The 12,952-nt window shown below is 35.9% G+C and overlaps 1 protein-coding gene across 5 annotated transcripts in view; it reads left to right on the top strand.

Moving 5' to 3' along the window:
* CENPE (centromere protein E) overlaps window positions 1-12,952 on the top strand; it is a 74,802-nt gene that overhangs the window by 39,853 nt on the left and 21,997 nt on the right. For 3 of the 5 annotated variants that reach the window (XM_007114815.3, XM_055086149.1, XM_007114816.3), the window contains 13 exons: window positions 99-257; window positions 1,159-1,449; window positions 2,688-2,978; window positions 3,128-3,286; window positions 3,558-3,845; window positions 3,948-4,100; window positions 4,277-4,564; window positions 5,136-5,294; window positions 5,465-5,746; window positions 6,430-6,588; window positions 7,496-7,786; window positions 8,395-8,553; window positions 11,314-11,421. In XM_007114815.3, the coding sequence (XP_007114877.2) occupies window positions 99-257; window positions 1,159-1,449; window positions 2,688-2,978; window positions 3,128-3,286; window positions 3,558-3,845; window positions 3,948-4,100; window positions 4,277-4,564; window positions 5,136-5,294; window positions 5,465-5,746; window positions 6,430-6,588; window positions 7,496-7,786; window positions 8,395-8,553; window positions 11,314-11,421 (2,787 nt within the window). The remainder of the gene's footprint in view (window positions 1-98; window positions 258-1,158; window positions 1,450-2,687; window positions 2,979-3,127; window positions 3,287-3,557; window positions 3,846-3,947; window positions 4,101-4,276; window positions 4,565-5,135; window positions 5,295-5,464; window positions 5,747-6,429; window positions 6,589-7,495; window positions 7,787-8,394; window positions 8,554-11,313; window positions 11,422-12,952) is intronic. The other 2 variants (XM_055086147.1, XM_055086148.1) reach the window with 2 other exon arrangements.

Below are 12,952 nucleotides of genomic sequence, written 5' to 3'. Positions count from 1 at the left end.
TTAAATGTTTCTTTAAAAACTGAGTCAGTTGGAAAGGGGGAGGCAATGTTGGGATGATGTTATTACAATTATTCTTTAAATTTAACTTGCTAATAAAGGGTCTAGAAACAAAAGAAGAACTAAAAGTGGCCCACATGCTTCTAAAAGAGCACCAAGAAACTGCTGAAGCACTAAGAAGAAACATTTGTGAGAAGACAGCTCAAATAATAAATATTCAGAAGAACTTAGAAAAATCCAATACTGAGTTGCAAGAAAAGGTTTGTCTTTTCTTCCTTTGCTCCTTGTCCCCTCTTCCTTTGTTTCTCTGAAAGAAAAATAAGCAGTAGGTAGTGACTGAGTTATGGTTCATTCATTTATTGGGTAGTATTTGTTGAGTGTCTAATGTAGCAGGTACAGTCCTGGATTATAGAAATAAAATGGGAACAAGGTGGACAAACTCTCTGTGATCATAGAACTTACTTTGTAGTGGAAAGAGGTTCTCAATAAATAAGCAATCCAATGAACAGGATAATTTTAGATAATAGCAAATGCTATGGAGAAAATGAAACATTGGGGTAACTGGACCAACCTATGTTAAAAGCCTACTATGTGCCAAGCATTGAGACTGTGGATATGAATAAGACATTGTTCTTTTTCCCCAATATAGGCATTTTAAAAAATCTGTCAGTTCCAGTATGGTAAATGCAGAAATATGCTATGCAAAGCTACATGGTACCACTAGTGATCATGGAAAGGGGGCATCAATCTGTACACATAACAAATTTGTGAAGTAGCATTAGAATTCATCTGAGAATGGGGGCCATTCACTTATTGAGATATAATCTGCTCAATTCTGATTTTTCTCCTGTTGCATTTGGGAACTGGTATAGAAATGAAGCATGCAACTGACTGGATTGATAATTTGTTGGTAAAGTGTACTTTGGATGTAAGCTGGAGAAAAAAACAATTATGACAGACTATTACTAGCAGAAAAGTCATGAACAATAGCTTGAGTAGGAATCAAGAGAAAGTGAATAAATAGGAGTTTGTGGTCCGTGGTAGGCCATGAAGGTTCAAAATCAGTTTCCTTGCTATGGAAAGTAGCCTCATCTTTTCCCTTTAAAAAATTATGATAACACTCTCTAGATAGTAACCTTGGTATTTTATGAATATCACAAGATCCCAGTGCTTCATGAGGAACAGGAGCTACTTCCTAATGTGAAAGAAGTCAGTGATATTCAGGAAACAATGGATGAACCAGAGCTATTGAAAGAACAATCCAAAACCAAGGATTCAAAAACACTGGCAAGTGTAGAAATGGAAAGTCTCAGGTTGGCTGAAAAACTTCGGGAAAGTCACGAAGAAATAAAATCTCTCACTAAGGAAAGAGACGATCTTAAAATGACTAAAGAAGCACTTCAGGTTGAATGTGACCAACTGAAAGAAGAAATTAGAGAAATTTTGACTAAAGTAAGTTTCATCCTTTCCTCCCATTTTAATAAGTGTTTTATAAATAAGTCTTCGGGAAAAGGGGCATTTATAATGTTCCTACCAGTTTTCTTTAAATGTCTCTTAATTATGAAGTGATTGGAAACAGAACAACTAAAAATTGCTCATAAATACTAAGAAACTATGGAAAATGAGTTGTTTTCTTAAATATTCAAAATGCTTTAGAAAAAGCAGTGTCAAATTACAGGAAAGGATAAAGTCAAAAACGCTGTTTTCTTCCCTTGTTTAAACCTATTTCCCCAGCATCCCATAACGTGTTACCATCTTCCTCACTGATCCAGTCAGAAATTTGGGAATCATTCCTACTACTGTCCCTTCCTCCCCACTCACTCTATAATCCAAGAACCAAACCTTGTTGATTTTAAGGTGTGTGCCTGTGTGTGAAATCCTCCCACTCTTCTCTCCACATTGCTGCTACCCTCATCCAAGTCACAATTATTTCTCTCTGGCCTTGTGCAATAGCGTCCTACCTGGTCTCCCCATTCATATCATACTTCTCTAATTCATTCCCCTTTCTGAGCCCAAGTGATCTTTTCTTCTTAAAACTTTAATAACTTCTCATGGCTCTTGAAATACATACCAGCGTGCCTCTTCACATGACCTTTGAGACCCTAGATCCCAGACCTTGCTGGTTTCTAGCCCTGTTTCATCTCACTCTTCCTCCTGCTCATTGTGCTCCAGCAACTCTAGCCTGTTGCTCTTCTGCATCTCATGGCTTTCAGATGTTCTGGTCTCCCTTCCTGTAGTATTTCCATAGCCCCCTTTGCCTAACAGGTGCCTCTCATCTTTTAGATCTCCACTGAAGCTTTCCATCCCCTAGGAAGCCCTTCCTAAGCACTCACAATAGGTTACGTTTGCCACTGGTAGCCTGAAAGAACCCACCACCTCTGTTTGGTAAGATCTGGTATAATATGTATCTTTCCTTCTAAAGTGTGTAAGTCTCAAAAAGGCAGATCATGTAAAGTGTCATTTCCCGTTTCATCTCCAATCTCTAATAGGATACTGACAATACAATGAGTACTCAATAAATGTGTTAAATATCTGAATAATGGAAGAGTGGATGAGTGGAAATAGTGTTCTGTAAATGAGCTGTTGAATCCCTGACTTAATTGTTTTAGAAAGTATCCTTGTTTCTTTTCCCCTAAAATAAAATAAAGTATTTCTGGATACCAACTGTATTGTTTTATGATCCTCTTAAGATTCAAGCATCTCAAGACAAACAGCAACAGTCCTTCAATAGGAAAGAAAAAGACGATGAGACTAAGAAAATAATGAGTGAGATGGAGCAATTGAAGGAGCAATTCAAAGTCAAAGATTCAGCACTACTAAGACTAGAAATGGAAAAGCTTGAGTGGTCTGAGCGACTTCAAGAAAGTCATGATGAAGTGAAATCTATAGCTAAGGAGAGAGATGACCTACAGAGGCTACAAGAAATTCTTCAGTCTGAAAGGAACCAACTCCAAGAAAACATAAGAGAAATGGTAGCTAAAGTAGGTTTCTTCCTTTTTCGTGTGTGTGTGCTTAGTATTCTGTAAGCAAATATCTTGGTAAAAACTAAACCTTTGGGGAAAGGAATTAGTTACAGTGTAATGGTTACAACGTTTTCATAAATTTCTTGCAATTTCCTTTAATAATGAAGCACCTAGAAACCAAAGAGGAACTTGAAATTGCTCATTGTCACCTAAAAGAACAGGAGGAAACTATTGGTAAATTGAGAGTGGATCTTTCAGAGAGGGAAACTGAAATATCAAGCATTCAACAGGAATTAGAAACAACAAATGATGAATTACAGAAAAAGGTAAATTGGGAGTAAAGGAACAGTGGGAGAAAACTTAAGGGAGGTAGCTAACTGGATTACAAAGACTACTGTTTACCTCCTAAATTGTTCTAGAAAGCATACTGGATTTTTTTCCTTAAAAAATATACATACACATATATATATACACATATAAACACATGTTTTTTTTTGTTTTGTTTTGTTTTTTGGTTTTTTTTAAACACATGTTTTTATGTGTGTGTACACATAAGTATATTTTTGGCTATTATCTTATTTTATTATTATTTTTAAGACCCAAGAGCTTCATGAGAAACAGAAACAATTTATTACCATAAAAGAAATCAGTGAAACTCAGGAAAAAATGAGTGAACTGGAACAGTTAAAGGAACATCTCAAAGCCAAAGATTCATCACTACAAAGAATAGAAAGCGAGAGGCTCAAGTTGACTGAGAAACTTCAGGCAAGTCAAGAAGAAATAAAAACCATAATTAAAGAAAGAGATGATCTGGAAAGGGTGCAGGAAGTCCTTCAAAAGGAAAGAGACCAGCTCAAAGAAAACATTAAAGAAATTGTAGCTGAAGTAAGTTTCCCTCTTATAATGTTTTTGGATATAAAAATAGTGTTAAAGTGATAATGATGATATTCACTACTAAGTTTGATTGATTTTTCTCCAATCATAAAGGGACAGAAAATCAAAGAGGAACTGAAAGCTACTTACATTCTTCTGAAGCAGTACCAGGAAACCATTAATACAAGGAATAGTTCAGAGAAGACAGATCAAGGAGCAAATATTCAGAGAGACTTAGAAATTTCAGATGCTGAATTACAGGCAAAGGTAGGTCTTGTTAAGTTGGAAAATGACATCTGATTATTGTGTTCGTCATATCCCTTACGGAAGGAAATAATACATACGTTAGACTAAAATGTAAAGATGATTACCTTAATTTTAGAGACAGTTCTTTTTCCTAAAATTTTCTGTCTATGTCATAACTTGTTTTATGATTTTCTCAGATTCAAGAACTTCAAGAAGAAGAACATCAACTTCTTAAGATGAAAGATGTCAGTGAGACTCAGGAAAAAGTATGTGAAATGGGAAACTTGAAGAAGCAACTTGAGGCCCAAAAGTCAACCCTGGAAAATACAGAAATGGAGAACATAAGGTTAACTCAGAGACTCCATGAAAATCTTGAAGAAATAAGATCTGTTACAAAAGAAAGAGATGACCTTAGGAGTGTGGAGGAGACTCTCAAAGTAGAGATAGATCAGCTCCAGGAAAACCTAAGAGAAACCACAATTAGAGTGAGTTACCATCTTTCCCCCAACTAGTAAATATGACATCGTGTCCTAAAAGAGCCGTGGTTGATAGAGTTGGTGAGGTTGTAAAATTGGTCCAATCTTGGGGAAGGCTGGAAGGATGGATATATGATAATATCTTCCAAAGTTTTCAATAAGTGTATGCATTGACCCAAAAAGTCCAGTTATTGCTGTTTATCCTGCACACATTAGCACAACTGTGCAAAGATATTTGTACAAGTTGCAATAACAAAATAAAGCAAACCCCAAAACAGGAAAAATTCTAACTGTCCATTAGTAGAGACTGGTTGAATCAATACAGCACATTCAGACCATGGAATACCAACCCAAAGGTAAAGAACAAGATAGAGCTGATTTGGAAGTATCCTGATAGAGAAAAGGGTTACGTTACAGAGTAGTGTATCTAGAATATATTGACATCTAAAAGTCATTTAGAGGATGAGAACTGGGAGGCCTAAGGAGAGAGGGAAATTTTTACTTCTTACCCTGTACCTTTCTACACACGGTTGAATTGTATTATTCTGAACGTATTATTTTTCTTTCTCTAATAATAAAGGACTTGGAAAAACAAGAGGAACTAAGAATTGCCCAAGTGAATCTGAAAGAGCACCAAGAAACTATCGATAAACTCAGAGGAATTGTTTCAGAGAAGACAGATGAAATATCAAATATTCAAAAGGCTTTAGAAAACGCAAATACTGCCTTAAAAGCACAGGTATTTCTACTAATATCTAAGTAACTGAGAGTTTGAATCAAGTCTTTTGTGTTATGAAACAGGATATCAGTTAGCCTAATATACATAGAGACTTACCTATTCACTTTAGAAACTATTAGCTTTTTCTCTATATCTATCTATATCCTAACTTATTGTATGATTATCTCAAGATCCAAGAACTTCAGGAGAAGGAACATCAACTTCTTAAGGTAAAAAATGATCTCAGGGAAAATACATATCAAACAGAGCAGTTGAAGAAGCAATTAGAGGCCCAGAATTCAACCCTGGAAAGCATAGAAACAGAGAAGTTAAGGTTGACTCAGAAACTTCAAGAAAACCTTGAAGAAATAAAGTCTGTTACTAAGGAAAGAGATGACCTAAGAAGAATGGAGGGAACCCTCAAAATGGAGCAAGACCAGCTCAGTGAAATCCTCAAAGAAACAAAAGCTAAAGTAAGTTACACTCGTTCCTCTTCCCAGCGAGTTAATGTGATGTTTTCCTTACATCAATGAACGCTTCTTTTAAATGAGTGGTACTTTTGGTGAGAAGTAACAGGATACAGCCTTTTAGGCAGGTAATTTTGTATTATTTTGGAAAATTTTAAATTCTGTAACCAGCATTTTCTTCATGGACTTTACCCTACATGTACACTTACTCAATTTTTAAGGTAAAGAAAAATATATATGTGTGTGTATATTCATAACACACACACACACACATATACCATAAGGTTGTTCATTATAGCAATTTGTGATAAAAAATAGGAAATAACCTAAATGTCTATCACAAGGAAACTGGGTAGATATAAGCAATATGTCAGGATACGTGCAACCCTTAAAAAAATGAAATAGATTTGAATGTTCTAATTTGGAAGCTCAAAATAACTCTTGGGGGAAAAGCAAGTTGTAGAATAGTATGTGTATAGCATGTTTACCTCTGAAAAATATGAGTACATTGTGGGGAGGTGAGGACAGGGGAAGGGGAAGCCGATAACTTTCTAACAACGTCAAAGATGTGGAGTAAGAAATAAGAAATGTATTATTTTTACTAAGAAAATGTATCACTTTCATTAAAAAGAAAATACTGGTTAACATTAAGCTGTGTCATTGTTTTTTAATTTTTTCTAATAATAAAGGACCTTGGAAAACAAGAGGAACTAAGAATTGCTCACGTGCATCTGAAAGAGCACCAGGAAATTATTGATAAACTCAGAAGGATTGTTTGTGAGAAGACAGAAGAAATATCAAATATGCAAATGGATTTAGGAAATTCAAATGCTAAATTACAAGAAAAGGTATTGAGGGGGTCATGGCGCTTATATGTTTGGATACCTGATTTATTCCTAGAATAAAAAGCAATGCCTAGGCTTCCCTGGAGGCACAGTGGTTGAGAGTCCTCCTGCCGATGCAGGGGACACGGATTCGTGCCCTGGTCTGGGAAGATCCCACATGCCGCGGAGCGGCTGGGCCCGTGAGCCATGGCCGCTGAGCCTGTGCGTCCGGAGCCTGTGCTTCACAACGGGAGAGGCCACAACAGTGAGAGGCCCGCGTACCGCAAAAAAGAAAAAAAACAGTAATGCCTAAAATCCCTGAGGGATGTAAAATGCTTTAGCCACATTAGAAAACAGCTTGGTAGCTTTTACTAGCACTGAACCATATACCTGCCTGTGGCCCAGCATTTCAACTCCTTGGCTACGTACCTAAGAGAAGAAAGTGCACACTTCCACTTAAAGACATACAAGAGTGTTCACAGCAACTTCAGTCATAATTGCAAAAAACTGAAAACAACCCAAATGCCTATCAACAGGAGAATGGATAAATACATTGTGATTTATAAGTTTAAAAGCAGGCAAACTGATCTGGGATGAAAAAGGTCAGAATAGTGGTTTGTTCTTTTGTTCTAGGAAGTGGCACATAGGAACCTTATGGTAAGGTAAGTAAATGTTCTGTATTAATTCTGAGTTGTATTTTAATCTGAGTTGTAGTTACATAGCTGTATACATATGTCAAGAATAGTTGAGCCATATACACATAAGATTAGTGTGTAGTTATATAAATTATACCACAAAAAAAAGTAAATCCTGTATGGAATTACACAGAATATTAATGAGTGACATGGGAAAACTGTCTTAATCAGCTTAGAAACTATTCTTTATCCTTCCCTAAGAAACCACCTAATCCTAATGTTACGATTATCTTAAGGTCCAAGAACTTAAAGCAAATGAACATCAACTTTTTAAGTTAAAAGAAGAGGTTAGTGAGACACAGAAAAAAATGTGTGGCATAGAGCGACTGAAGAAAGAATTCAAGGCCCAAAGTTTAACTCTGGATAAAATAGAAATGGAGAACTTAAATTTGGCTCAGAAACTTCATGAAAACCTTGAAGAAATGAAATCTGTAATGAAAGAAAGAGATAACCTAAGGAGAGTAGAAGAGACCCTGAAACTGGAGAGAGACCTACTCAAGGCAGACCTGCAAGAAGCCATAGCTAGAGTGAGTTGTGCTCTTTCTTCCTGTCAAGTACACATGTTTTTACTGCAAGAAGTTTGAAAATAAGTGATACTGTTGGTGAAAATTTGAATGTTATAACCTTTTAGAGAAGCAGTTTGACAATAGCATTTTAAAAATTATCAACATATACATTTGCTACAGCAGTTTTGTAGAAATTCATCCTACCAATATATTCACATATCTGGACAGAAATACAGCAGCATTCACTACAACTTTATTTGTGATGAACAAAATCAGAAACAATCCAAGTGTCTACCAGTAAGGCACTGGCTAGGTGGTGTTCATCTGTATAGTGGAAAACTAAGCATAAGAATGGGACACTATGTGATACTGATTTAGAAAGATGTCCAAATGGTATGAAATTTGAAAAATAAGTGGCAGAGTTCAGCATGTGACAGGACTGTGTTGGGTGAGACTAGGGACAGGGATTTGGACTTTATGTCCTTCTGTACTGTTCTAATTTGGGGGTGGCATGGAGGTTGTTTTTAACTATGAACATGTGTTTTTTAAGATTTTGTTTAACTAGTTCATTGTTAAGAAAAGGTAATGTGCCTTTATATCATATTTCTCAATTTCTTCTAATAACAAAGGATCTGGAAACACAAGAGCAACTAAAAATTGCCCATATGCATTTGAAAGAACACCAGGAAACTATTGATAAATTCAGAGAGAGAGTTTCAGAAAAGACATCTCAGATTTCAAATATTCAGAAGGATTTACATAAATCAAAAGACGAATTGCCGAGAAAGGTATGTGTTTTTCTGTTCTTTGGGGGAATAACTGTGCCCAAAATTACTTATGGAATGAGAAAGGACATAGATACAGATATGTCAATATAGATATATATGTACATGTACTATACTATATGTACATATACATAGACACTATTTTCCTTTCTTTAAGGAATTCTGTTTGCATTCTAACTTGTTTTATAATTATGTCAAGATACCAAAACTTCAGAGAAAAGAGCTTCAACTTCTTAGAATGGAAGAAGATGTCAATAAAACTCATAAAAAAGTGAATGAAATGGAACAATTGAAGAAGCAATTTGAGGCCCAAAATGTCTCTGTGCAAAATGTGGCAATGGATAACTTACACTTGACCAAGAAACTGTATGAAAGCCTTGAAGAAATAAGAATTGTAGCTAAGGAAAGAGATGAGCTAAAGAGAATAAAAGACTCTCTCAAAATGGAAAGAGACCAAGTCAGAGAAACATAGAAATGATAGCTAGAGTGAGTTCAGAATCTTCCCCTATCTAGTAACTATTTATAAGAATCAAGCTTTCTTGGAAAGGGTAACAGTGTTTTGTTTTCTATTTCCTGGAAACGTCTATAAACAGTAAAGGATAATGAGGGAAACTATTAATTATAATTTTTCACACATATAGAAAATACAGTTTTAAAAGAAGCCAAAATGATGTGGTGTTTTTTGGTAAGAACATTTTTTTTAATTGAAGTATAGTTGATGTACAATATTATATGTTACAGGTGTACAATATAGTGATCCACGATTTTTAAAGGTTATACTCCATTTATAGTTATTATAAAATATTGTCTATTCCCCATGTTGTGCAGTATATCCAGGTAGCTTATTTCATACATAATAGTTTGTACCTCTTAATCCCCTACCCCTATATTGTCCCTTCCCCCTTTCTTCTCCCCACTGGTAACCACTGGCTTGTTCTCTATATCTGTGAGTCTGCTTCTTTTTTGTTATATTCATTAGTTTGTTATATTTTTTAGATTCCACATGTAAGTGATATATCATACAGTATTTGTCTTTCTCTGTCTGACTTATTTCACTTAGCATATTACCCTAGAAGTCCATCCATGTTGTTGCAAATGGGAAATTTTCATTCTTTTCTATGGCTGAGTAGTATTCCATTGTGTATGTGTATGTGTATATATATATATACACCACATCTTCTTTATCCGTTCATCTGTTGATGGACACTTGGGTTGCTTCGATATCTGGGCAATTGTAAATAATGCTGCTATAAACATTAGGGTGCATGTATCTTTTCGAATTAATGTTTTTGTTTTTCAGAAAATATCTTTTTTTTTTAACTTTTTATTTTCTATTGGAGTATAGCCAATTAACAATGTTGTGAGACTTTCAAGTGCACAGCAGAGGGACTCAGCCATACATGTGCATGTATCCATTCTCCCCCAAACTCCCCTCCCAATTCTTTAGTTTTAAGAAAAAAATTGTTAAATAAAGCAGACTATTTTCTTCAGTGTAATTTTTTTTTTTTTTTTAGTTTATTTATTTTTGGCTGTGTTGGGTCTTCATTGCTGTGTGCGGGCCCTCTCTAGTTGCGGCGAGCGGGGACTACTCTTTGTTGCAGTGCGTGGTCTTCTCATCGTGGTGGCTTCTCGTTCCAGAGCACAGGCTCTAGGTGCGCGGGCCTCAGCAGTTGTGGCTCACGGGCTCTAGAGCGCAGGCTCAGTAGCTGTGGCGCACCGGGCTTAGTTGCTCCGCGGCATGTGGGAATCCTCCCGGACCAGGGATCGAACCCGTGTTCCCTGCATTGGCAGGCGGATTCTCAACCACTGCGCCACCAGAGAAGCCCCTTCAGTGTAATTTTTAAAAGGGTTTTTAAACCAGGAAATAACCTTATTCTCAGTGGAGAAATATTTGTAAAAGATTAAATATCTCATTTCTCTACCTCTACACGATAGTTTTAAACATAGGCTCTTGTTAGTGAAGTTAGAAGGAAGAAAAGCAAGATGAGTATAAAAAAGGAAGTTCTACTAATATGTCTATTTATAGATATTCAGAATCACATATCTTAAAGAACTGAACTGAATCCCTCTATAAAATTCAGACAAATAAGAAATTGTATGAAATCTATAAAAATCTTATTTTCATATTTCATTCTCACGTTCATCATTATCTCATAGTAAAGAAATAATAAAATGGAAAGCAATACCATTTGTAATCTCAGTAGAAATCTCAGACAGTTGGAAATCATCTTTATGTGGGCTCTAACTAAATTTATAGACTTAATTCATTTAACAAATATTTATTGAACAATGTTTTATTTTGCACTTTTAATCAGAAATACAAAATATAAACAGGATATGAATTTTCTGTTCCAAGGTGCTGGAAAGAATATATGAAGAGGGCTTGGAACACCATAGGTAGTATACTTGGTTTTGCTAGCATATATGAGTTGGCAGCAGTGATTCTAAGACAGAGATTTGGAAGAGTAGGAACCAGAGATATATCTAAAATCCAATTTGCAACTATAGATAGTAAAGCAACAAATCCTATCTTCAAAAAATATGTGGTTTTTCCACTTTTTCCAACGAGTTGAGGTCACTCAGCATAAGACTTAGTGTTACTGTTATTCATTTTCTGAGCATTTTTAACATTGCTTTTGAGTTACATGTGTGATATTTAATTCCATTATTGAAAAGATATAAAAATGTAATCGAAGTATATGATTAGACATTATATGTTAATATAGTTACAGCTGAAGCCTTGCTTATTTCTTTGTATCAAAGCAGAATCAACAGAACCACGAAGAGGTAGTAAAATATGAAAAAAAATTACTGTGTGATGGAAACCAACACCTTATAGAAAGCCTGAGAGAAAAGTGCTTCAGGATAAAAGTAAGTGCTCTCCTGTTAATATTACAAATGATGATATGTAATACCCTTCCAAAGGCCTAATGTGGAATGAATAGATAATGCTCAATAGTTTTCTAAACTTTATCACCTAGTACAAGTATGTATATGTGTACATATATACGTGCATACACCACACACAGAAAACAGAGGAGTTTGTGATTTTAAGGCCTCACTGGAAAGGGGATGTTTGAGCAAATACCTGAAAAAGGTAAAGTGTCAAGCCACACAGGTATACAGGGAAACAGCAGTATAAGCAGAGGGAACAGCAAGTAGAAAGCTTCTGAGACAGAAGCCTGCCTGGTGGGTCCCAGGAACGTCAAGAAGGAGGATAGCCAGTGAGAAGTGAGGTCGGGAGTTAATGGGGAAGAGGCAGGCTGTGGGACCCTAAGCAGACTTTGGGTTTTACTGTGAGTAAGATGGAGAATCCCTTGGACAATTTTGAGTACAGAGAGACATGATCTGAGTTACATTTTAAAGGAATGTTATTGAACATGAGTGGAAGCAGGAGGACCATTTGAAAGACTAACTTCAGAAATCCAGCCAAAGGTGATGGTGGCTCAGCCCAAAGAGGTAGCAGCGGAACTGGTGAGAAGTGTTCGGATTCTGAATACATACTGAGGGTAAAGCCAACAGGATTTACTCTCACCCCTATTAGAACGCAAAGTCCCTAAAAACTTTTTTGTGTTGGTTATGGCTGTATCACTTAGAAAAATTTCTGACAGAAATCAGCATTCAGTATGTATTTCTTAAAAGTACAAGTGAATGACTATACAGTGCTGCTCCATACCATAATGTGATTCATTCTAAGACTAAGGGAAGAATCCCCCCTCCAACATCCCACATTAATGAACATCTGTCTAGCTTTTCCTTAAATTATAAAAAAGAGAGCTCGTTGTTGTCCGAAGCCCCTTCTATAATTTAACACCCTGAACTAAACATGTTATTTATTACATGACTGTAGCAACTTGCATTTAATGTGTTCTTCCACCTGTACTCTGACCAAGGGGTCGCTTGCCTAGCCTCTCGTCATTTGTGTTGATGGGCCTAGGCTCATTGAGTGTCTTGCACATGCAGGCACTGTACTTACTGGGTGCTTTACCTCATGAGATGGGTTTTATTGTTCCATTTATAAACAAACAAACTGAGGCTCAGAGAGGAAGTTTAGTGGTTACCCAAGGTTACATAGGTAGTAAATTAGTAGATCAGGGTTTGAAACCAGGTTTGACAAAGTAAAACTTGGGCATAGAAGCATTTTTACAAATATGATTTTATTTTCTTTAAACTATAATGTCTATATATTTTATAGATTGCATAGATATAGATATTATTTAATATTTGATCCCCTAGAAAACTTTGTGGCAATTATTGTGGTCTTCATTTTGTAGTGATGAAAATGACTCAATGTTTCCCCAGTCAGCAAGTGGCAGAGCTAGAACCTGAACTCAAACTCTGATAAAAGGTTAGAAAACTTGGATTCTAGGCAGATAATTGAAATGTGTGAAGAGGCTCCACC

Source organism: Physeter macrocephalus, chromosome 7 (genome assembly GCF_002837175.3).
Source record: "Physeter macrocephalus isolate SW-GA chromosome 7, ASM283717v5, whole genome shotgun sequence".
Classification (NCBI taxonomy): Eukaryota; Metazoa; Chordata; class Mammalia; order Artiodactyla; family Physeteridae; genus Physeter; species Physeter macrocephalus.
Note: the sequence above shows the minus strand (reverse complement) of the source record. Positions and strands in the feature narration are given on the sequence as shown.